At 51.8% G+C, this 26,249-nt stretch overlaps 1 protein-coding gene across 3 annotated transcripts; it reads left to right on the top strand.

Moving 5' to 3' along the window:
* The first annotated feature begins 963 nt into the window (after nt 1-963).
* On the top strand, nt 964-24,679 carry LOC116951644 (transcription factor GATA-5-like). Of its 3 annotated transcripts, XM_076073829.1 has the most exons (6): nt 983-3,324; nt 6,502-6,668; nt 9,539-9,676; nt 12,158-12,254; nt 12,850-12,950; nt 21,095-24,679. In XM_076073829.1, the coding sequence occupies exons 1-6, from the start codon at nt 2,754-2,756 to the stop codon at nt 21,290-21,292; spliced, it is 1,272 nt and encodes a 423-aa protein (XP_075929944.1). In that variant the 5' UTR covers nt 983-2,753; the 3' UTR covers nt 21,293-24,679. The 3 variants fall into 3 exon arrangements, with proteins under 3 accessions (XP_075929943.1, XP_075929942.1, XP_075929944.1); XM_076073828.1 differs by lacking the exons at nt 12,850-12,950; nt 21,095-24,679 and having other exon boundaries at nt 964-3,324; nt 9,542-12,172; XM_076073827.1 differs by lacking the exons at nt 12,850-12,950; nt 21,095-24,679 and having other exon boundaries at nt 964-3,324; nt 9,539-12,172.
* Nucleotides 24,680-26,249: the final 1,570 nt, after the last annotated feature.

Below are 26,249 nucleotides of genomic sequence, written 5' to 3'. Positions count from 1 at the left end.
TCTAAGGCAGTGGTTCTTCTTAAACATCTTGAGACTCTAAGGCAGTGGTTCTTCTTAATGATCTTGAGACTCTAAGGCAGTGGTTCTTCTTAATCATCTTGATAATCTAAGGCAGTGATTCTTCTTAAACGTCTTGAGACTCTAATGCAGTGGTTCTTCTTGATCGTTTTGAGACTCTAAGGCAGTGATTCTTCTTATCTTGGAGATGCTGCTAAATGCCTTTTCTGGGGGGTGGGGGGGGGGGGGGCGGATGGCGAGTCATAGACAGATTTGTTTTAGAAGGTAAATAATCGAAAACACAAATGAAGGCACCTTAAGTTACAACTTTACTTTGTCTCATCAAACCACTCTGCACTCATTATTAACATTGCGAATGTGTTCACGATGGATAACCATGAGGGTGCAAGGCCGCTGTAAATGTTAAGAATCGCTGCTCTCAGCTAAAACTATGTACTAATGTTTTTTACTTGACCAGGTAAGAAAGCCCCGACTGTGCTACGTAGCTCTTTCTAGAAGCGACTGCGACCGTCACAAATGACCGCTCAGCGTAGCGGCTTCATCATCACGCGGACACGCAGACTCCAAATATACAGCAGCAGGCGTCAGGGTCGGGATTGAACCCACGACCTCCTGTAGACCAGGCGAGGTAGTTAACATCTCCTAGCAACCCTGATGATGATGAGAGAGAGAGAGAGACACGCAGACTCCAAATATACAGCAGCAGCAGGCGTCAGGGTCGGGATTGAACCCATGACCTCCTGTATACCAGGCGAGGTAGTTAACATCTCCTCGCCACGGTCACTCGGAGTGAGGCTCTCCTGGAGTGCAAGGCCGTGATTATAATATAGATGGGGGGAGGGGGGACACATCCGCCCCCCCCCCAATATTCAAATATGATCAAAATGTTCCGTCCCCCCCCCCCCACCCAATATATTGCTATGAAATAGATTAATGTTTATGTGATTGTGGTTTTGGTTGTACTTTATTAATCCCTAATCTCTGCCATTATAAACAATTAAACAAGAAAAGGGAAACAAATTAAATAAAAACAGAGCAATGTAATACAATAACACTATTAGACATTATTGTAAAAAATGAAGAAAAAGTCTATCCTATGTGTTAGTGCATTTTCTAAATATTTTAGGCAGGAAATTCGTTTTCAAATTTAGATTTTTTTCTGGGGGGGTGGGGACCCCCAGACCCCGTTGAAGATTTGCCCCCCCCCCCCCATGTTAAGTCCATGGCTACTGCCTTGCTGTAATGTAATTAAAGATAATAATGTGTCATCCTTAACGTGTGTGTGTGTACATAAACTCCTTACTAAGGGGAGCCTGAGTGCAACAGTTAGCGCTGTGCCGCGCTACGAACCCGACTCCCGCTCACGGCCAACACCAGTGACGATTATCTGAATCGGTCCCGGGCCTCCCCTAGGTCGACTCAGCCTCAAATGAGTACGGTGTGTAACAAAAAAACATCGCCACTGGTGAGACAAAGGCGGCCGAGCGTGGTGCTGGCCATCCACCTCCTCGTGTGCCGTGCCGGCCTTTCTAGGTGCTCGGCATGCAGCACTTGCGCCAACAGTCTATTGAGACTATACGGGGAATCTTTGTCCTTGACTGTCCTTAAAACTGCCTCCTCCGTTTTCACTGCTCCTCTGCAGGAGGTTTTCCGCTGCTAAATTGATGCCACTTCTCTTTTAGGAGGAGGCCAACGATCCGAGGAGATCACCGCTGGAAGAGCACCTCTCCCGATCACCACCAGGACCGGGGAGAGACATCTGTGGGAGATAAAAGAGCTTCATAGCTCATCGGATTCCTCCAGTTTGCATATTTCTGTCGCCGGTTACGAAATTCGCCGCTGCCCATTTGAGGTGACGGCCTGCATCGGCGGTCACCTGAAGGCCTTCGCTCGCGAGGCCACCACCTGGGAGGTCATTTTCCAGCGGGCACCATCTGGAGATCATCACCTGAAGGCCTTCGCTCGCGAGGCCACCACCTGGGAGGTCATTTTCCAGCGGGCACCATCTGGAGATCATCACCTGAAGGCCTTCGTTCGCGAGGCCACCACCTGGGAGGTCATCTCCCAGCGGGCACCATCTGGAGTTCATCACCTGAAGGCCTTCGCTCGCGAGGCCACCACCTGGGAGGTCATCTCCCAGCGGGCACCATCTGGAGATCATCACCTGAAGGCCTTCGCTCGCGAGGCCACCACCTGGGAGGTCATTTTCCAGCGGGCACCATCTGGAGATCATCACCTGAAGGCCTTCGCTCGCGAGGCCACTGCCAGGAGGTCACCACTGGAGTCTCGGCGGTCGTCGTCTGTCTGTCCGGGTCATCACCTGGAGGCCACCACTGCAAGAGTCCACCGCTGCGCGGTCGACTCCTGCAGTTCTTCGTCTGGAGGTCACCGCTGCAGCACCCACCACTTGTCGGTCGTCCCCTGGAGGTTCATCACCTAGAGGTCAGCACCTTGGGAGGTTACCACAGGGAGGTCGACCCTTGTAGGTCACTGTCTAGAGGTCGCCGTGTGCAGCAACCACCACCACCGGGAGATCACCAGTGGGAGGTGATTTGAAGGTGTTGTCTCAGAAGCCACCTTCTGCAAACGGGTCCAGCACCAGCACCGCCGTCGCTGACCGGGCCTCCAACTACCAAGGTGACGGTGGTGGTGGTGACGGTGGTGGTGGTGGTGGTGACGGTGGTGGTGGTGGTGGTGGTGGTGACGGTGGTGGTGGTGACCTGCCCGGCCCCACGATGTACGAGACGGCGGCGAGCTCGGCGGCCGTGTACGTGGGGCCCGCCGCGTCTCTCCTGCCGGGCCTCCCCGCCGCCTACCTGGCGCCCCCGGGGCAGCGCGGCAGCCCCGCGGGCGGTCTCTCCCCCTGGGGTCACTCCGACTCGCCCCTCGCCCTCCAGGCACCTCAACAGCCGTACCCTCACCACCTGCCTCACCACCCTCACCACCCTCACCACCCTCACCACCATCACCACCCTCACCACCACCACCACCACCAGTCGCTACATCACCACCCGCATCTCCAACAGCACCAACATCAACAGCACCACAACCACCTTCAGCAGCAGCAGCAACAGCAGCAGCAGCAACAGCAGCAGCAGCAGCATCAGTACCAGGGACAGCTGCAGGCGACCCCCTTCGCCTATTCCCCGGGGCCCCACACCCCGCTGGGAGGCCCGCACTACCCCGGCTTTGGGTCGGCCGAGGCCGCGGCCTGCGGGGCCTCCTGGGCCGGCGGCCACCCCTACGAGAGCGCCATCCTGCCGGGGTTGGTGGCGCACGGGGTGAGGAGGCCGCTGCCGACGACCGGTGAGTGGCGCCCCCTCGGACAATGCGCGCCGGGTCGCCGGTGCGGCTGGACCTCAACATGAGTGTCCGTGCTTTGTTGCGGTGGGGAGTAAATATCGATACTGGGGGGGGGGGGGGGGGGGGGAGAGACAAAGGCGGTCGGCGTGGTTCTTGCCACACCACCGCCTCCGTGTGCCGTGTCGACCTTCATACGCGTGAGTCTATGGGTAACCGTGTGATGAGTCTATGGGTAACCGTGTGATTAGTCTATGGGTAACCGTATGATGAGTCTATGGGTAGCCGTGTGAGTCTATGGGTCTCTGTGTGAGTCTATGGGTCTCTGTGTGAGTCTATGGGTAACCGTGTGATTAGTCTATGGGTAACCGTGTGATGAGTCTATGGGTAGCCGTATGATGAGTCTATGGGTCTCTGTGTGAGTCTATGGGTCTCTGTTTGAGTCTATGGGTATCCGTGTGATGAGTCTATGGGTCTGTATGATGGTGACACGTGGTGATGGGTGGCGATGGTGATAGGTACTGCTTGTGACACGTGGTGATGATGTCGATGGGTAGTGATGGTGACACGTGGTGATGATGTCGATGGGTAGTGATGGTGACACGTGGTGATGATGTCGATGGGTAGTGATGGTGACACGTGGTGATGATGTCGATGGGTAGTGATGGTGACACGTGGTGATGATGTCGATGGGTAGTGATGGTGACACGTGGTGATGATGATGATGGGTAGTGATGGTGACACGTGGTGATGATGGTGATGAGTAGTGATGGTGACACGTGGTGATGATGGTGATGGGTAGTGATTGTGACACGTGGTGATGATGGTGATGGGTAGTGATGGTGACACGTGGTGTTGATGATGATGGGTAGTGATGGTGACACGTGGTGATGATGGTGATGGGTAGTGATGGTGACACGTGGTGTTGATGGTGATGGGTAGTCATTGTGACACGTGGTGATGATGGTGATGGGTAGTGATGGTGACACGTGGTGATGATGGTGATGGGTAGTGATTGTGACACGTGGTGATGATGGTGATGGGTAGTGATGGTGACACGTGGTGTTGATGGTGATGGGTAGTGATGGTGACACGTGGTGATGATGTCGATGGGTAGTGATGGTGAAACGTGGTGATGATGATGATGGGTAGTGATGGTGACACGTGGTGATGATGGTGATGGGTAATGATGGTGACATGTGGTGTTGATGGTGATGGGTAGTGATTGTGACACGTGGTGATGATGGTGATGGGTAGTGATGGTGACACGTGGTGTTGATGGTGATGGGTAGTGATTGTGACACGTGGTGATGATGATGATGGGTAGTGATGGTGACACGTGGTGTTGATGGTGATGGGTAGTGATGGTGACACGTGGTGATGATGGTGATGGGTAGTGATTGTGACACGTGGTAATGATGGCGAAGGGTAGTGATGGTGACACGTTGTGATGATGGTGGTGGGTAGTGATGGTGACCCGTGGTGATGATGGTGATGGGTAGTGATGGTGACACGTGGTGATGATGGTGATGGGTAGTGATGGTGACACGTGGGGATGATGGTGATGGGTAGTGATGGTGACACGTGGCAATGATGGTGATGGGTAGTGATGGTGACACGTGGTGATGATGGTGATGGGTAGTGATGGTGACACGTGGCGATGATGGTGATGGGTAGTGATGGTGACACGTTGTGATGATGGTGATGGGTAGTGATGGTGACACGTGGTGATGATGGTGATGGGTAGTGATGGTGACACGTGGTAATGATGACGAAGGGTAGTGATGGTGACACGTTGTGATGATGGTGATGGGTAGTGATGGTGACACGTGGTGATGATGGTGATGGGTAGTGATGGTGACACGTGGTGATGATGATGATGGGTAGTGATGGTGACACGTGGTGATGATGGTGATGGGTAGTGATGGTGACACGTGGTGTTGATGGTGATGGGTAGTGATGGTGACACGTGGTAATGATGGACATAGGTAGTGATTGTAACACGTGGTGATGATAGTGATGGGTAGTGATGGTGACACGTGGTAATGATGGCGATAGGTAGTGATTGTAACACGTGGTGATGATGGTGATGGGTAGCGACGGTGACACGTGGTGATGATGGTGATGGGTAGTGATGGTGACACGTGGTAATGATGGTGATGGGTAGTGATGGTGACACGTGATGATGATGGTGATGGGTAGTGATTGTAACACGTGTTGATGATGGTGATGGGTAGTGATGGTGACACGTGGTGATGATGGTGATGGGTAGTGATGGTGACACGTGGTGATGATGGTGATAGGTAGTGATTGTAACACGTGGTGTTGATGGTGATGGGTAGTGATTGTGACACGTGGTGTTGATGGTGATGGGTAGTGATTGTGACACGTGGTAATGATAGTGATAGGTAGTGATTGTAACACGTGGTGTTGATGGTGATGGGTAGTGATGGTGACACGTGGTGATGATGGTGATGGGTAGTGATGGTGACACGTGGTAATGATGGTGATGGGTAGTGATGGTGACACGTGATGATGATGGTGATGGGTAGTGATTGTAACACGTGGTGATGATGGTGATGGGTAGTGATGGTGACACGTGGTGATGATGGTGATGGGTAGTGATGGTGACACGTGGTGATGATGGTGATAGGTAGTGATTGTAACACGTGGTGTTGATGGTGATGGGTAGTGATTGTGACACGTGGTGTTGATGGTGATGGGTAGTGATTGTGACACGTGGTAATGATAGTGATAGGTAGTGATTGTAACACGTGGTGTTGATGGTGATGGGTAGTGATGGTGACACGTGGTGATGATGGTGATAGGTAGTGATTGTAACACGTGGTGATGATGGTGATGGGTAGTGATGGTGACACGTGGTAATGATGGACATAGGTAGTGATTGTAACACGTGATGATGATGGTGATGGGTAGCGACGGTGACACGTGGTGATGATGGTGATGGGTAGTGATGGTGACACGTGGTGATGATGGTGATGGGTAGTGATGGTGACACGTGGTGATGATGGTGATGGGTAGCGACGGTGACACGTGGTGATGATGGGTAGTGATTGTGACACGTGGTGATGATAGTGATGGGTAGTGACGGTGACACGTGGTGGCGGTGGCACACGATGTTGCGGATGACGATGGTCGCGTGATTTGTCCCGGATGGCTCAGAATCTCTGGAGGACATCAATGATGGCCGCGAGTGCGTCAACTGCGGAGCCATGTCCACCCCGCTGTGGCGGCGCGATGGTACAGGCCACTACCTCTGCAACGCCTGCGGACTCTACCACAAGACGAGCAAAGGGGGGCGGCCCGTCTTCAAGGCGCAGAAGAGACTCGTACGTGTGTCGTCATCGTCCCACACCCCCCCCCCACCCGACTTGCATGACCGGTAACCAGGGGTGGGGCGGGGCCCCCCAGGTGCCCCCCCCCCCAAATCGGCCCGGGCGCTCGCTCCGGAATTCGTCGTGCACGTAAAAACGGTAAACCGCACGAATGACACTAAATAATGAAAATAATAATAATGATTTTTCAATAATGATGATCTTCTTGGTTCTTTCGGTAAAGTCACGTAGAATGGAAATAAAATAAAAACAATAAAACATAATATTTTATTTTATTATATTTTTGTTATGTTTTATTTATTATTATTTTATTTCCATTCTACGTGGTGACTTTACCGAAAGAACCAAAGAAGATGAATCCTTGCAGTCACAAAAGCTTTACATCGAAATAATGATGATTGTTACTATTTTAGTTTTTTTTAGTTTAAAGCTTTCGTGACTGCAGGAATTCATATTCTTTGGGTCTTTCGGTAAAGCCACGTAGATAGAAAAATAAAATTAAAAAATCACGACGTTTCGATCGCAACACAAGCAGTCGTCATCAGGTGGGACAACCACAGCAAGATAAAACTACTGAAGTAGGCCTACTTCAGTAGTTTTTTGTTGGTTATTATATTTCTACCCACGTGACTTTACCGAAAGAACCAAAGAGTATGGATTCCTGCAATCATTAAAGCTTCAAATCAAGATATGAGAATAGGTTTCCCCTTTTTTTGGCAACAAAACAGCTGTGTTAAGATGTTAAAACATCAAACTGAAACCTTTTACAAGGAATCATGTCTGCATTAACCACAATACTTGTGCTCAGAATGCAAACAGAAAAAACGTACTCTGATTAAATATATGCATTAGTAGTAGTAATAGGTTTTTACCCTTTTATCTGGCACCAAAACTGACACCTTTATAGAAGGGATAATGTTTGCAATAACCACAACACAAGCAGTCAAAATGCAAACAAAAATAGACAACTCTGATAATGATATTGGCACTGTCCTTGAAATTGATTGGTCCACACCCGAGACGGCTTTTCTTAGAGCCTAGTCTCCACTGGTGTTGGACCAGAAGAGGCCAAAAGTGTTGTGGTGATTGCAAACATGATGCCTTGTATAAAAGTGTCAGTTTTGGTGCCAGATAAAAGGGTAAAAACCTATTACTATATCTTGCTACTGGCAAAGGAGGTCTCATAATGTACATATATGCATTGTCTTTGAAACTGATTGGTCCACACCAGAGACGGCTTTCTTTTGAGCCTCGTCTGAAAACGGTGTTAGACAAGAGGACGCCAAAAGGCGTACAGTTAAAAAGAAAGCTGTCTCTGGTGTGGACCAATCAGTTTCAAAGACAATGCGTATATTTAATCAGAGTACGTGTTTTCTTTGCATTCTGAGCACAAGTATTGTGGTTCATGCAGACATGATTCCTTGTGAAAGGTTTCAGTTTGGTGTTGTAACATCTTAACACAGCTGTTTTGTTGCCAGAAAAAAGGGGAAAACCTATTCTCATATTTTGGTACTGGCAAAGGATGAAATAATAAAATAGTTTAATCGTTTCAGTTTTAATAGTTTAGAGCATTTTGGCTGCCGCTATAAACTTCCACGCGACGATGATGAGTCACTTCGTGTCGAGCTGCGATCAGAATCTGAATATTAAAATTTCACGTTTCGTTTATTAGATATGGTCCTGTGTGAGCCATGCGGCTCTTGAATCTGATGAGCTATGAAGCTCTTTTTCACAGACGTCCAGTAGGGGCACGGGTTGAGAACGTTAGAACAACGAGCAGCACAAAAACACGATAGTAGCGCAAAGTATAAGAAAGGTAAACAAATCACGCAGACGAAGCCCACTATCATTTGTGATAGCATACCGGCCAACCCCTTATCAGTGCCCTACCTCATTACAGACCAATTCAGACCTTATTGGTCACCCCGTGCCCCTTATAAGGAGAGAAACGCAAACACATAGACAACTTCTATTTGTGCCCTATTGAAACGGCTGTACGCCGGATGGACCTGAAAACTCAATGTCCCTGTACAAGAATACTGGCTAAACCGCATGGGTTGACACGGTGTGTGTACTGCCTGCTGAGAGTTAGTCCAACGTTACAATGCGCATCGTGAGCCGGCTGTAGCCACGTGTAGTACGTGAGTACATATATGTCTATGTGTGGTGCGTGTGTACATGTATGCCTATGTGTGGTGCGTGTGTACATGTATGTCTATGTGTGTGGATGTTTGTATCTATTCAAGCCATAGCTTGGGTTGACATGTATGCGATAGCGAGGTCGCTTCTGAAAAAAGAGCTATAACATAACTTAGCGGTGGGCCTTGCCCTGGTTAAATCACAAAATCGTTTAATTACAGGGGTGGAGAACGTAAGGCCCTTGGGCCGCATGAGGCCCTTGGGCCGCATGAGGCCCTTGGGCCGCATGAGGCCCTTGGGCCGCATGAGGCCCTTGGGCCGTATGAGGCCCGCGAAATCATTTGGTGTGGCCCTGCCAAGGCAACCGCAGGCGGGACTCGAAATTCAATAAATCTAGGAGCTGGAAAAGCAGTTGCGAGTAGCAGCAACATCGTCAATACCGGCTAACATCATCATCATCATCACCACGCCTCGCCAAAGAGAATCGGTTCCAGCCCATCACATTAAGGGGGCGAGTTAGTGCAATGTTTGACACAAATATAAACGGGCTAATTTTTTGTTTAGTTGATCATTTTGTATGGCCCGCGAATGATGTTACATAAATATCCAAATCGGCCCTTGGCAGATTAAAAAAAAAGGTTTCCCACCTCTGGTTTAATAGTTCGGTTTTAATATATGTTGTTGGTTGTTGTTGTTGGTTGTTGCTGTTGCTGTTGTTGTCACAGCAGCAGCAGCAGGCGGTGTCACGCCGGGCGGGGCTGCACTGCGCCAACTGCCGCACCGCCACCACCACGCTGTGGCGGCGCAACGCCGACGGCGAGCCCGTGTGCAACGCGTGCGGCCTCTACATGAAGCTGCACGGGGTACGCCTCGCCACCACCACCACCAGCAGCAGCTGCAGCAGCAGTTGCAGCAGTAGCACCACCACCAGTAGTAGTAGCAACAGCACCAGCAGCAGCACCACCACCAGCAGCAGCAACACCACCAGCAGCAGCACCACCACCACCAACAGCAGCTGCAGCAGCAGCACCACCACCAGTAGTAGCACCACCACCAGCAGCTGCAGCAGCAGCAACACCACCAGCAGCAGCAGCAGCAACACCACCACCACCAGCAGCAGCAGCTGCAGCAGCAGTTGCAGCAGTAGCACCACCACCAGTAGTAGCAACACCACCAGCAACACCACCAGCAGCTGCAGCAGCAGTTGCAGCAGCAGTAGCACCACCACCAGTAGTAGCACCACCACCAGTAGTAGCACCACCACCACCAGTAGTAGCAACACCACCAGCAGCAGCACCACCATCATCACCAGCAGCTGCAGCAACAGTTGCAGCAGTAGCACAACCAGCAGCAGTAGCACCACCACCAGCAGCAGCACCACCAGCAGTAGCACAAACACCAGCAGTAGCACAACCAGCAGCAGTAGCACAACAACCACCACCAGCAGCAGTAGTACCACCACCAGCAGCAGCACAACCACCAGCAGCAGCACAACCACCAGCAGAAGCACCACCACCAGCAGTAGCACAACCAGCAGCAGTAGCACAACAACCACCACCAGCAGCAGCAGCACCACGACCATCACCACCAGCAGCACCACCATCACGGCCAGCACAACCAGAGCCAGCACCACAACCAGCAGCAGCACCACCTTAGGACCCTGCTGGACACCGACGCTTGAGACACGGTCACACTTTCTTGGGCTAATAAAAAAAGCGGGCTGATCAATTAAAATAACGCTAAGCTGTGAAACGCCGCCGTGGCTAGGAGATGTTAACAACCTCGCCTGGTATACAGGAGGTTTTCGGTTCGACCTTGACGCTTGCCCTATATTTGGTGTCAGTATGTTCACCTCCGTGATCGCGTGGATTGTTCTCCGGGGTCCTCCGGGTTTTTCCCTCCACATTGAGAAACAACGTGCGTTTAGAGGATTTGGCGACTGCTCTGATGATGAGTCCACCTCGCGGACCGATAACTTGTGATGGTCAGGTCGCTTCTACAAAAAGAGCTACGCAGTTAAGTGGGACTTTACCTGCTCAATTAAATTGTTTAAAATATCGCGATGACGAGAGGCCAACTGGCGACGCTGACCTCTCATCCTCACCTGGGCCAGCCAAGAGGTGGCACGTGAGGTGGCACGTGAGGTGGCACGTGTGGTGCACGTGAGGTGACACGTGTGGCGCACGTGTGTGTGTGTGGTGCACGTGTGGTGCACGTGTGGTGCACGTGTGGTGCACGTGTGTGGTGCACGTGTGGTGCACGTGTGTGGTGCACGTGTGGTGCACGTGTGTGTGTGTGGTGCACGTGTGGTGCACGTGTGTGTGTGGTGCACGTGTGGTGCACGTGTGGTGCACGTGTGTGTGTGTGGGGTGCACGTATGTGTGTGTGTGGTGCACGTGTGGTGCACGTGTGTGTGTGGTGCACGTGTGTGTGTGGTGCACGTGTGGTGCACGTGTGTGTGTGTGGTGCACGTGTGGTGCACGTGTGGTGCACATGTGTGTGTGTGTGGTGCACGTGTGTGTGTGGTGCACGTGTGGTGCACGTGTGTGTGTGTGTGGTGCACGTGTGTGTGTGTGGTGCACGTGTGTGTGTGGTGCACGTGTGTGTGTGTGGCGCACGTGTGTTGCACGTGTGTGTGTGGTGCACGTGTGTGTGTGTGTGTGTGGTGCACGTGTGTTGCACGTGTGTGTGTGACCATGCGGGTGCATGTGGGGAGCGGTGGTGCAGCGGTTGGCACGCTGCGCTCCGAACCCAGCCATCCGAGTTCGTTCGATTCCCGCTCACGGCCACCAACACCGGTGACGTTTAATCTGAACCGGTCCTGGACCACCCCTAGGTCGACTCAGCCTCAAATGAGCACCTGGTTCGGTGTGCAATAAACATCGCCACTGGGGAGACAAAGGCGGCCGGGCGTGGTTGCTGGCCACCCACCCCCTCGTGTGCCGTGCCGGCCTTCATAGGTGCTCTCTAACAGCACTTGCCCCTACAGTCTGTTACAGGCTATACGAGGGATCTTTGTCTTTGTTTTGCATGATTGGGGGGGGGGGGGGAACGGCACTTATAGTAGGTTAGCGTGCATTGCGCTACGATCCTTGTGGCCCGAGTTCAATTCACAGTCAACATCAGTGGCGCATATCTGAACTGCCCTTAAGCCATCCCCAAGGTCGACTCTTTAAACGAGCACCCTGTGCGGTGTGGAAACATCAGCAACTGGGGAAGACAAAGACGGCCGGTCAGGCACCGGTGCCGGCCGGGCATTGGTGCTGCTCGCTAACGTCACTTTTCACCCCAACGCTCCGGCGAGGCTACATGGGGGCGCTTTGCCTTTGCCTTGTGGGCCACAGGTGGCGCGACCTCTGAGCATGAAGAAGGACGCGATCCAGACGCGGAAGCGCAAGCCCAAGGGCGTCGGCGGGAGCGGCAAAGCCAGGGCCGCGCTAGGTAGCTCGGCGCGCCTCCTACCCCCTCCCCTCCTCCCTCTCCTCCTCCTCTTCCTCCTCGCTGCCTTTCCCCCTCCTCGCTCCTACCCCCTTCCTCGTTATCCTCCTCCTCCCTCCTCCTCCCTTCCCCCTCCTCCCCCAATCTCCTTCCTCCCCTCTCCCCCCTCGTCCTCCCTCCTACCCCCTCCCCTCCTCCCTCTTCTCTCCTCCCTCCTCTCCTCGCTGCCTTTCCCCCTCCTCACTCCTACCGCCTCCTCCTCGCTCCTACCCCCTGCCCCCTCATCCTCCTCCCTCCTCCTCCCATCCCCCCTCCTCCCCCATTCTCCGTCCTCCCCTCCCTTCTCCCCCCCTCGTCATCCCTCCTACCCCTCCCCCCTTATCCTCCTCCCTCCTACCCCCTTCCCTTCCACCCTCTCTCCCCTCTTCCTCCCCCTGAGAATCTCGGGGACACTCGCGGGGCTTAAAATTCAGCCCCTGATATGTCCAGATGCGACACTCCGTAAACAATGCTGAATCATATTGGCTGTGAGTATCTCGTAACTTGGCATGCATCCAGGAGGTTTGAACTATTGACCCCCGCCCCGCCCCGCCCCCAGTGGGCATGGCATCTCCCGTGGAGCACAGCTCAGCGGCGCTGTCCCCCCACTCGCGGGCTCACGCGCTGGAGCTGCCTCCGTTCGCTCCGCCCGGCTTACAGGTGAGAGGAGCCTCCAGACTCCGAGATTCGAAAGTCCCCCCACCCACCCACCCCCCGCCCCTCAACCCCCACCTCCACCCCCACCCGACGGCCCGCTTCGTGACGCTACTGACCACTTCGTGACGCTATTGACTGTTGTGTGACGCTATTGCCCGCTTCGTGACGCTACTGACCACTTCGTGACGCTACCGACCACTTCGTGACGCTACTGACCACTTCGTGACGCTACCGACCACTTCGTGACGCTACTGACCACTTCGTGACGCTACTGACCACTTCGTGACGCTACTGACTGCTTTGTGACGCTCTTGACTGCTTTGTGATGCTAATGACCACTTTGTGACGCTATTGACCACTTTGTGACGCTATTGACTGCTTTGTGATGCTAATGACCGCTTTGTGACGCTATTGACTGCTTAATGACGCTATTGGCTGTTGTGTGATGATATTGACTGCTTTGTGACGTTATTGACTGCTTAATGACGCTATTGGCTGTTGTGTGATGCTATTGCCTGCTTCGTGTCGCTATTGACCACTTTGTGACGCCATTGACCGCTTTGCGACACAATTGACTGCTTTGTGATGCTATTGACCACTTTGAGACACTATTGACTGCTTAGTGACGCTATTGATGGTTGTGTCACGCTATTGCCTGCTTCGTGATGCTATTGACCACTTCGTGACGATATTGACTGCTTTGTGATGCCATTGACCATTTTGTCACGCAATTGACTGTGGTGTGACGCTATTGACTGCTTCATGATGCTATTGACTGCTTCATGATGCTATTGACTGCTTAGTGATGCTATTGACTGCTTTGTGATGCTATTGACTGTTGTGTGATGCTATTGACTGCTTTGTGATGCTATTGACTGCTTCATGATGCTATTGACTGCTTAGTGATGCTATTGACTGCTTTGTGATGCCATTGACTGCTTTGTGACGCCCTTGACCGCTTTGTGACGCATTTCACCACTTTGTGACACAATTGAATGCTTTGTGACGTAATTGACTGCTTCGTCACGCTATTGACCACTTTGTGGTGCTATTGCCCACTTTGTGACGCTATTGACTGCTTTGTGATGCTATTGACCGTTTTGCGACACCATTGACTGTGATGCTATTGACTGCTTTGTGATCCTATTGACTGCTTACTGACGCTATTGATTTCTGCGTGACGCTATTGACTGCTTTGTGACGCAATTGACCGCTTTGCGAAACAATTGACTGCTTTGTGACGTCATTGACCGCTTTGTGACGCTGTTGACTGCTTAGGGATGCTATTGGCTGTTGTGTGATGCTATTGACTGCTTTGTGATACCATTCACCGCTTCATGATGCTATTGACTGTTGTGTGACACTATTGACGGCTTTGTCATGCTATTGACTGTTGTGTGACGCTACTGACCACTTCGTGGTGCTTTTGACCATTTCGTGACGCTATTGACTGCTTTGTGACGCTATTGACTGCTTTGTCACGATATTCACTGTTGTGTGATGCTTTTGCCTGCTTTGTGATGCTATTGACTGCTTTGTGACGCTATTGACTGCTTTGTGACGCTATTTACCACTTTGTGACGCAATTTTCTACTTCGTGACGCTTTTGACCACTTCTTGACGTCATTGACCGCTTCGTCATGCGATTGACCGATTCGTGAGGCTATTTGCCACTTTGCGATGCTTTTGACCACTTGGTGACGCTTTTGGCCACTTCGTGACGCTATTGGCGGCTTCGTAACGCCTTTGACCACTTCGTGGCGTCTTTCACCACTTTGTGACGTTTTTGACTGGTTTGTAACACCATTGACTGCTTTGTGACGTCATGGACCACTTTGTGACGCCATTGACCGCTTTCTGGCGGTATTGACCGCTTTGTCACGCTATTGACTGCTCCTTGACGCTATTGACTGCTTAATGACGCTATTGGCTGTTGTGTGATGCTATTGACTGCTTTGGGATGCTATTGACTGCTTTGTGAGGCTATTGACTACTTTGTAATACTGTTGCTTGCTTTGTGATGCTATTCTCCGCTACATGATGCTGTTGACTACTTAATGACGCTATTGACAGCTTTGTCACGCTATTGACTGCTTTTGGACGCTATTGACTGCTTCGTGGTGTTTTTCACCACTTTGTGGCTATATTTACCACTTTGTGACGCTTTTGACTGCTTTGTGATGCCGTTAACTGCTTTGTGACGCCCTTGACCGCTTTATGATGCTATTGCCTGCTTCGTGTCGCTATTGACCGCTTTGTGACGCATCTTACCATTTTGTGACACAATTGACTGCTTTGTGACGCCATTGACCGCTTTGTGACGCATCTTACCGTTTTGTGACACAATTGACTGCTTTGTCAGGCTATTGACTGCTTTGTGACGTAAGTGACCGCTTCGTGACGCCATTGACCACTTCGTGACGCCATTGACCACTTTGTGGCGCTATTGATCGCTTTGTGACGCCATTGACTGCTTTGTGACGCTATTGACCATTTTGTGATGCTACTGACCACTTCGTGACGCTTTTGATCGCTTTGTGACGCCATTGACCACTTTGTGGCGTCTTTCACCACTTTGTGACGTTTTTGACTGGTTTGTAACACCATTGACTGCTTTGTGACGTCATGGACCACTTTGTGACGCCATTGACCGCTTTCTGGCGCTATTGACCACTTTGTGACGCTATTGACTGCTTTGTCACGCTATTGACTGCTTTGTGATGCCGTTAACTGCTTTGTGACGCTATTGACCACTTCGTGACGCCATTGACCACTTTGTGATGCTAATGACCGCTTTGTCACGCTATTGACTGCTCCTTGACGCTATTGACTGCTTAATGACGCTATTGGCTGTTGTGTGATGCTATTAACTGCTTTGTGATGCTATTGCCTGCTTCGTGTCGCTATTGACCGCTTTGTGACGCATTTTACCGTTTTGTGGCACAATTGACTGCTTTGTAACGCCATTGACCGCTTTGTGACGCATCTTACCATTTTGTGACACAATTGACTGCTTTGTGACGCCATTGACCGCTTTGTGACGCATCTTACCGTTTTGTGACACAATTGACTGCTTTGTGACGCCATTGACCGCTTTGTGACGCATCTTACCGTTTTGTGGCACAATTGACTGCTTTGTAACGCCATTGACCGCTTTGTGACGCATCTTACCGTTTTGTGACACAATTGACTGCTTTGTCAGGCTATTGACCGCTTTGTGACGTAAGTGACCGCTTCGTGACGCCATTGGCCGCTTCGTGACGCCATTGACCACTTTGTGGCACTATTGATCGCTTCGTGACGCCATTGACCGCTTCGTGACGCCATTGACCACTTCGTGACGCCATTGACCGCTTTGTGACGCTATTGACCGCTTTGTGACGCCATTGACTGCTTTGTGACGCCATTGACCATTATGTGACGCTATTGACCACTTTGTGACGCCATTGACAATTTTGTGATGCTACTGACCACTTCGTGACGCTATTGATCACTTTGTGACGCCATTGACCACTTTGTGGCGGTATTGACCGCTTTGTCCCGCAATTGACTGGTTTGTAACACCATTGACTGCTTTGTGACGTCATGGACCACTTTGTGACGCCATTGACCACTTTGTGGCGTTATTGACCACTTTGTCACGCAATTGACTGCGTTGTGACGCCATTGACTGCTTTGTGACGATATAAACTGCTTCTTGATGCTATTGACTGCTTCGTGATGCTATTGACTGCTTTGTGATGTTGACTGTTGTGTGACGCCATTGACCGCTTTGTGATGCTATTGACTGCTTATTGATGCTATTGGCTGTTGTGTGATGCTATTGACTGCTTTGTGATGCCATTGACTGCTTTGTGATGCTATTGACTGCTTTGTGATGCTACTGATTGCTCACTGACGCTATTGATTGTTGTATGATGCTATTGACTGCTTTGTGAGGCTATTGACTACTTTGTAATACTGTTGCTTGCTTTGTGATGCTATTCTCCGCTACATGACGCTATTGACTACTTTGTGATGCCATTGACTGCTTTGTGATGCTACTGATTTATTACTGACGCTATTGATTGTTGTATGATGCTATTACTGCTTTTTGATGCCATTGACTGCTTCGTGATGCTATTGACTGCTTTGTGACGTGATTGACTGCTTTTTGATGCCGTTGACTGCTTTGTGAAACCCTTGACCGCTTTGTGAGGCATTTCACGATTTTGTGACGCAATTGAATGCTTTGTGACGCTACTGACTGCTTTGTGATGGTATTGACTGCTTCGTCACGCTATTGACCACTTTGTGACGCTATTGACTGCTTTGTGACGTAATTGACTGCTTCGTCACGCTATTGACCACTTTGTGACGCTATTGACTGCTTTGTGATGCTATTGACCGTTTTGCGACACCATTGACTGTTGTGTGATGCTATTGACTGCTTTGTGATGCTATTGATTGCTTTGTGATCCTATTGACTGCTTACTGACGCTATTGATTGTTGTGTGACGCTATTGACTGCTTTGTGACGCAATTGACCACTTTGTGACGCATTTGACCGCTTTGTGATGCTATTGACCACTTTGTGACACTATTGACTGCTTAGTGACGCTATTGATGGTTGTGTCACGCTATTGACTGCTTCGTGATGCTATTGACTGCTTTGTGATGCTACTGATTGCTTACTGACGCTATTGATTGTTGTATGACGCTATTGACTGTTTTGTGATGCTATTGACTGCTTTTGTGATGCTATTGACTGCTTTTGTGATGCTATTGACTGCTTTTGTGATGCTCTTGACTGCTTAATGATGCTATTGACTGCTTGTGATGCACTTGACCGCTTCGTGGCGTTTTTCCCCACTTTATGACGCCATTGACCACTTCGTAACGCCATTGACCACTTTGTGATGCTATTGACTGCTTTGTGATGCTATTGACTGCTTTGTGATGCTATTGACTGCTTTGTGATGCTATTGGCTGTTGTGTCACGCAATTGACCGCTTTGTGATGCTACTGACCGCTTTGTAATGCCATTGACTGCTTTGTGATGCTGACTGCTTAGTGACGCTATTGATTGCATTGTGATGCCATTGGCTGTTGTGTGACGCAATTGACTGCTTTGTGACGCAAATGACCGCTTTGTGATGCTATTGACCACTTTGTGACACTATTGACTGCTTAGTGATGCTATTGACTGCTTTGTGAGGCTATTGACTGTTGTGTGATGCTCTTGACTGCTTAATGATGCTATTGACTGTTGTGTGATACTATTGACTGCTTTGTCACGCTATTGACTGCTTCGTGACGCCATTGACCGCTTTGTGATGCTGTTGACTGCTTAATGATGCTATTGGCTGTTGTGTGATGCTATTGACTGCTTTTGTGATGCTATTGACTGCTTAGTGACGCTATTGATTGCATTGTGATGCCATTGGCTGTTGTGTGATGCTATTAACTGCTTTGTGATGCAATTGGGCTTTGTGACGCAATTGACCGCTTTGTGATGCTATTGACTGCTTCGTGACACTATTGACTGCTTAGTGACGCTATTGATGGTTGTGTCATGCTATTGATTGCTTCGTGATGCTATTAACTGCTTTGTGACGTGCATTGCGGCTCTTGAAATGTTGAGGATTTTTTTTTATATCAGAAGAAAATGGCCCTTGTTATTTTGGTTGCTGACCCCTGCCCATAATGGTCCCCATAACATCATCATTCCCTACCCCCTACACGCTGACATCAATCCCTGCACCGACTTGACCCGGAGTAACCCCCGCAGTGTGTTACGATCTGTGATTGGCTGCTGGAGACGACGAGACATGGTCCGAGATGTGACGATCTGTGATTGGCTGCTGGAGACGAGGAGACATGGTCCGATATGTGATGATCTGTGATTGGTTGCTGAAGGCGAGGAGACATGGTCCGAGATGTGACGATCTGTGATTGGTTGCTGGAGATGAGGAGGCATGGTCCAAGATGTGTCGATCTGTGATTGGTTGCTGGAGACGAGGAGACATGGTCCGAGATGTGACGATCTGTGATTGGATGCTGGAGACGAGAAGGCATGGTCCGAGATGTGACGATCTGTGATTGGCTGTTGGAGACGAGGAGACATGGTCCGAGATGTGACGATCTGTGATTGGTTGCTGGAGATGAGGAGACATGGTCCGAGATGTGACGATCTGTGATTGGTTGCTGGAGATGAGGAGGCATGGTCCGAGATGTGACGATCTGTGATTGGTTGCTGGAGACGAGGAGACATGGTCCGAGATGTGACGATCTGTGATTGGTTGCTGGAGACGAGGAGACATGGTGCGAGATGTGACGATCTGTGATTGGCTGCTGGAGACAAGGAGACATGGTCCGAGATGTGACGATCTGTGATTGGTTGCTGGAGATGAGGAGACATAGTCCGAGATGTGACGATCTGTGATTGGTTGCTGGAGACGAGGAGACATGGTCCGAGATGTGACGATCTGTGATTGGCTGCTGGAGATGAGGAGACATCGTCCGAGATGTGACGATCTGTGATTGGTTGCTGGAGACGACGAGACATGGTCCGAGATGTGACGATCTGTGATTGGCTGCTGGAGATGAGGAGACATGGTCCGAGATGTGACGATCTGTGATTGGTTGCTGGAGACGAGGAGACATGGTCCGAGATGTGACGATCTGTGATTGGTTGCTGGAGACGAGGAGACATGGTCCGAGATGTGACGATCTGTGATTGGCTGCTGGAGACGAGGAGACATGGTCCGAGATGTGACGATCTGTGATTGGCTGCTGGAGACGAGGAGACATGGTCCGATACGTGACGATCTGTGATTGGCTGCTGGAGACGAAGAGACATGGTCCGAGATGTGACGATCTGTGATTGGTTGCTTGAGACGAGGAGACATGGTCTGAGATGTGACGATCTGTGATTAGTTGCTGGAGACGAGGAGACATGGTCTGAGATGTGACGATCTGTGATTGGTTGCTGGAGACGAGGAGACATGGCCCGAGATGTGACAATCTGTGATTGGCTGTTGGAGACGAGGAGGCATGGTCCGAGATGTGACGATCTGTGATTGGTTGCTGGAGACGAGGAGACATGGCCCGAGATGTGACAATCTGTGATTGGCTGTTGGAGACGAGGAGGCATGGTCCGAGATGTGACGATCTGTGATTGGTTGCTGGAGATGAGGAGAGATGGTCCGAGATGTGACGATCTGTGATTGGTTGCTAGAGACGAGGAGACATGGTCCGAGATGTGACGATCTGTGATTGGCTGCTGGAGACGAGGAGACATGGTCCGAGATGTGACGATCTGTGATTGGCTGCTGGAGACGAGGAGACATGGTCCGAGATGTGACGATCTGTGATTGGTTGCTGGAGATGAGGAGACATGGTCCGAGATGTGACGATCTGTGATTGGTTGCTGGAGACGACGAGACATGGTCCGAGATGTGACGATCTATGATTGGTTGCTGGAGATGAGGAGGCATGGTCCGAGATGTGACGATCTGTGATTGGTTGCTGCAGACGAGGAGACATGGTCCGAGATGTGACGATCTGTGATTGGCTGCTGGAGACGAGGAGACATGGTCCGAGATGTGACGATCTGTGATTGGTTGCTGGAGACGAGGATACATGGTCCGAGATGTGACGATCTGTGATTGGTTGCTGGAGACGAGGAGACATGGTCCGAGATGTGACGATCTGTGATTGGTTGCTGGAGATGAGGAGACATGGTCTGAGATATGACGATCTGTGATTGGTTGCTGGAGACGAGGAGACATGGCCCGAGATGTGACAATCTGTGATTGGCTGCTGGAGACGAGGAGACATGGTCCGAGATGTGACGATCTGTGATTGGCTGCTGGAGACGAGGAGACATGTCCGAGATGTGACGATCTGTGATTGGTGGCTGGGTGATGTAACTTGCCGACGCCTCTGCCCCGACTGGACGCTTTTGAGAAAAAAAGAGCTGCATAGCTTCATCAGATTCCTCCCCCAGGACAAATAAAGATTCTGACACTTAAGTCCAAGACAGAGCAGCCAACTCCGGCGAACTTGACTGAATTCGAGTCACGTCCCCGCGGAGACGGAGGACTCGGGGTTGTAATTGCCATGCTCGTGCTCAATGGGGTACCATTGTTCGTTGTGCCTGGCAGGACTGCAGTTCCCATGGAAGCCCTCCCGCACTGGGCCTGCTGAGGATGGATGGTGCCGGAGATCCTCACTACCCTCACCATCCTCACCCCGCTCACCCGTGCAGTGCCAGCTCGGGGCTGCCTGGGTCCGGCCACCTCGAGTTGGGAGCTCCGCTCCTGAGCCGAGACGGCACCTGGTGCGCCCTGGCCCTCGCCTGACCTGGCCTCGGCCTCGCCTGGACAGGCCCCTGCTGTGGCCTGCCCGAGCCTCATCTTTTCCTGATGGGGCCCGCTAGTCACACTCGTGAAATCAGGCCTGTGCAGGTCCTGCCCTTGCCTGAGCTGGCCTTGCCCTTACGAAGTTGGGCCGTGCAATCGCCTAACCCAGGCCCTCTACTCCCGGTCCCCGGACCAGGCCTGACTTTCGTTCCTGCCTCATTGGGCCTTGTCCCCTGGGCTGAGTGGACCCTCGAACTTTCCTCATGATCGGGCCTTACCTATGCCCAATTAGGCCTCTCACCTCTACCGGTCCCTGTGTGTGTGTGTTGTTGAGCAAACATTGGCGATTGCCACGTGGACACGCTGTGACAGGGGAGCGGGGGATGCGATGGACGTGTCCAATTTGAAAACACGAACTGTGAACGATCAGCCATGCATTGACGTCCGCTTACCCATAGAACTGCTCCATAGAACCTTCGACTAAAACTGAGCAAAGGGTGACTCTCGAAAAACTTCACCACATTGGGGCTTTCCCTCCTCAGCGGTGACCGGGAATGACTGTGATGAAGCCAAGCGGGAAAGCCACTGCTGGCTGCCTGCGAGTTCGTGTTCGTGAAGATGCAGCAAAGAGTGAAATGTGATGGGATGGAACCGCAGCAAGGGAAGGAGGGAAGAAAGGACGTTAGTTTGCAAGCACCTCTCCTTGGACCGCAGAGAGCAGCGTTGCTATCTCCAATTAGTACGCTTGGCTACGTACGGTGCGAAAAATGTTCAAGACGCCCTGGGAAGGCTGTCAGATCTTCCACGGCGGCAGCGGCCGTCTCCGACAAAGATGACGATCCTGGGAAAACCACGGGGACGGGCGGCAAAACCCGAGCCGATGGGGGAGTCGACACGGGAGAGAGGAAGACGCGAGCCGAATTACGGCAAGTTGATGGTGGTGAAAACGTGGACACAGTGAGGAACAGAAACTTTGAATGCCCCTAACACCGACACGCCACCGACACACCACCGACACGCCAGCGGACGGGGCGGCGCGGTGGGGGAAGGTTCCACTATGTTTTTCTGTAACATTCTTTTTAAAAAGATAGCACAGGTAAAGGCGCAGCCCTGCAATGCCGTTGCTCGCAAACACTGCTGGCGAAAGGGGGTGCCCCCTCCCGCTAAAAGAGAGCTCTAGAGGGCCCCCCCCCCCCCCCCGCTCTCGAGTGGTGGGTTCCCAATCTCTCCGGGAACCGCCACCGCACTCGCCAGCTGTCGGGGCGAATGTTCGCATGGAGCAACCAATGGCGCGCGGTGCGGGTGGAGGCGTGGTGCAACCGGCGCCAGCGGTCGGTTGCTTTGTAGCACCCACCGTGTTGACGAGTCACGAACGGCTGCACGTGTGTTTCGGCGAGCGAGTCATCGTCGGTATCTGCGGCAGCGACCGGCGGGGGTCGCGCTTCCCACGGCCCCTGGCAAGTCCCCAGGCACCCCCCCCCCTGTGAGCCGCTGCTCTGGAATCTGCAATCTCTGCAATGGTGATTGGGAACTGCGCTCTTCCGCTCGCTCATTGTATGTTCCGTAAAACGTAGGGACCTCCGGTTGTTCGTCTCTTTTCACGTAGACTAACAATAATGCCGTCTATCCAACAATAATCTGGCGATTGAGCAGCGTTTGTTTAAGAGGCCTGACTCTGCTGATGAGAAAATGAAGGTCAAAACCGCCGCTGATGCCAGATAACGTTGGTTTGGAAGGGCCGTAAGCCATGGGAGAAGTCAACTTTATTTTTTTATATGGAGAGACAGAACTGAGGACTATTTAGTCTGTTCTTTTACCCGGAACACTCCACGACTATGCGCGATGAGTTTTGTGTAATCTGTCAGAGTTTGCTCAACAGTTGACCTCCACCTAGTCCACCTCCTCCTCTGTCAATCGGTTCCCCCTCTTGCTGCGCGCTCCATGATTATTTAGCCGGAAGACTCCGCCTGCGCGGCTTGAGCGATATCACGACATCTCCGCTATGGGCCCTGGCCCTCTCAACACTCCGCACACAGTGAGAGAGAGACAGCATCCGCCTCGCGTCGGTAGACCACCCGGCCAGCGGTGGTGGTGGTGGCGGTGGCGGCACCGGCGGCGGTGGTGGCGGTCGCGATCAGTTGTGAATCGATACACAGTACCAGCCGGCAATAAAACCATTTTTTAAAAAACTATGAATCCTTTTTTTTTATTTTACCAAGTAAGACCCACTGAGCTATGTAGCTCTTTTTTCAGAAGCCACCTGGTGACAAATGATAGCTCAACGAAGTGACGTATCGTCATCATCATCATCATCACGTGGCCATTTATAGCAGCCAAATATTAATTCTAAATGTGGCAGGGAAAACCGGAGGACCTAAAATAAACCACACGACTAGGGGGGTGAGAAAGAGACATGCAAACTCCAAATATACAGCAGGCATCAGGGTCGAAATCGAACCTACAACCTTCTGTATACCAGGCGAGGTAGTTAACATCTCACCAGCCACCGCGGATGCACGGGTGTAAGGGGCCACCGAGATATTTACCACGGCCTCGGACCGCTGGCGCTTGCTGGCGCTGTTCCTTCTTGCTGCTGCTGCTCCACTCCCCATTGGGAGCGCCGTGGAACCTCTGTCAGGGGGGCGCCCCCCGTCGGCTCGCTTCTCTCTCCTCCTGCTACACCCCGCTGATGGCTCCTGGAGCAGTGGCCGGAGATCACCAGTGGGGGACGGGGGGGTCAAGGTCAAGCCGCCCGCCACTGACCTTTGAGCGGTCCTCCCCCCCCCCCCAGTGGAGCCGCAGACTCCGCGTCATCAACGCCACTGGGCTGCTTGCCAGACGCGATGCTTGTCGTCCCCCGCCGGTTCCTCGCTATCCAGCCGTTCAGTCTTCTGTCGCTATCAGTGTGGGTGAGTGCCCCCCACCCCTCCCCGCGTTGAGGACTCGGTCCGGACTGGACACCGAACTGTCTTGGCACCGTCCACGCTGTCGCGTTCAGCCGGCAGCACACTGCAGGTTACAGCACACTCTCAGTTACTCAGCCACTCACCCACCTACCCACTCACTAACTCACCCACTCAGCCATCCACTCACCCACCCTCTCGCCCAATCATTCGCCAATTCACCTAACCACTCACCCACTCACGCACCCATTCACCCACTCACTCACCCATCCACTCACCTACCCACTCACCTACCCACTCACCTATTCACTCGCCCACTCACCCACACATTCACCCACCCACTCACACACCCATCCACTCACTTACCTACTTACTCACCCACACACTCACCCAGAGACTCACCCACTTACCCATCCATTCAGCTAACCACATACCTACTCACGCACCCATTCACCCACTCACTCACCCATTAAATCACCCACTCACCCACCCACTCACCCACCCACCCACTCACCCATCCATCCACTTATCCACTCACCCATTTACCCAACCACTCACCCATTAAATCACCCACTCACCCACCCACTCACTCACCCACTCACCCATTCACTCACCCATCCACCCACTCACCCATCCACCCACTTATCCACTCACTCACCCATTCACCCAACCACTCACCCATTAAATCACCCATTCACTCACTCACCCACCCACACACCCATCCACCCATTTATCCACTCACTCACCCATTGACCCAACCACTCACCCATCCACTCACCGCAATGCAGGTCACCTCACCTCTCTATTTGACTCGATCCCTCACCCCACTCCACCCTCGAACTCCCTCCTCCCATCGACGCTTTCCCTCGGCATAACCTCACTGCTCAATTCAAGACGCGCGTTACACCCTTATCTGACACACAACGTCCGATAGATAGCACTGTTTGTCGTTTTGGGCCTTTGGGGGGTGGGGGGGCGTCGGTGGGGGTGGTGGTTAGGGGGCGGGTGGTAGGGGGGGGGTCTGTGATCGAGGACCACTGTAAAAAAAAAATCCACGAAAAAAAAGTGAAAAAACCCCCGAGCCGCTACCCCGGCTCTCTCGGTTAGGCCGTTCCGCTTCCCGACGTCGTCCACGTTTGTTTTTCTTGGCCACCACCACGGCGTCCCCACTTATCTCAGGACCCCCCCGTCCCCCGCCATCCCCACCACCCTCCCCGCGTAGTCCCGTGGTCACTGCGGATGTCTCCCATAGAAGCCCCGGGGTTCCTTTTTCCGGGGCAACAACTTCTATGTTTGGTAGCAACAGCAGCAGCAGCGGCGGCAACAGCAGCGGCAACAGCAACAGCGTCAGCAGCGGCAGCAGCAACAGCGGCAGCTGCAGTGACAACAGCGGCAGCAGCAGGGACAGCAGGAACAGCAGCAACAGCAGGAACAGCGACACAGCGGCTGTGGCGGCGGCGGCAGCAGCAGCAGCAATAGGGGGCGGCGTCGACTCCCACCAGCTGACCAATCAGCGCTCAGACTGCCCGCCGAGGCCCCCACGCGGGCGAGACGAACGGAGGAGTGGCAGCCACAAAGGGAACTACGACGATTTGGTTATATTTGTTAGACGTCCCAAGAGAACTACGACGATTTGGTTTTATTTGTTAGGCGTCCCAAGAGAACTACGACTATTTTGTTTTATTTGTTAGACGCACCAAGAGAACTACGACGATTTGGTTTTATTTGTTAGACGCACCAAGAGAACTACGACTATTTTGTTTTATTTGTTAGACGCCCCAAGGGAACTACGACTATTTTGTTTTATTTGTTAGACGCCCCCAAGAGAACTACGACTATTTTGTTTTATTTGTTAGACGCCCCAAGAGAACTACGACTATTTTGTTTTATTTGTTAGACGCCCCAAGAGAACTACGACTATTTTGCTCTATTTGTTAGACGCCCCAAGAGAACTACGACTATTTTGTTTTATTTGTTAGGCGACCCAAGAGAACTACGACTATTTTGTTTTATTTGTTAGACACCCCAAGAGAACTCCAACTATTTTGTTTTAT

The sequence above is a fragment of the Petromyzon marinus genome, chromosome 43 (genome assembly GCF_048934315.1).
Source record: "Petromyzon marinus isolate PM22_M1 ecotype Great Lakes invasive population chromosome 43, UKy_Petmar_22M1.pri1.0, whole genome shotgun sequence".
NCBI classification, from domain to species: Eukaryota; Metazoa; Chordata; class Hyperoartia; order Petromyzontiformes; family Petromyzontidae; genus Petromyzon; species Petromyzon marinus.
This window is presented reverse-complemented; position numbering and strand designations above follow the sequence as displayed.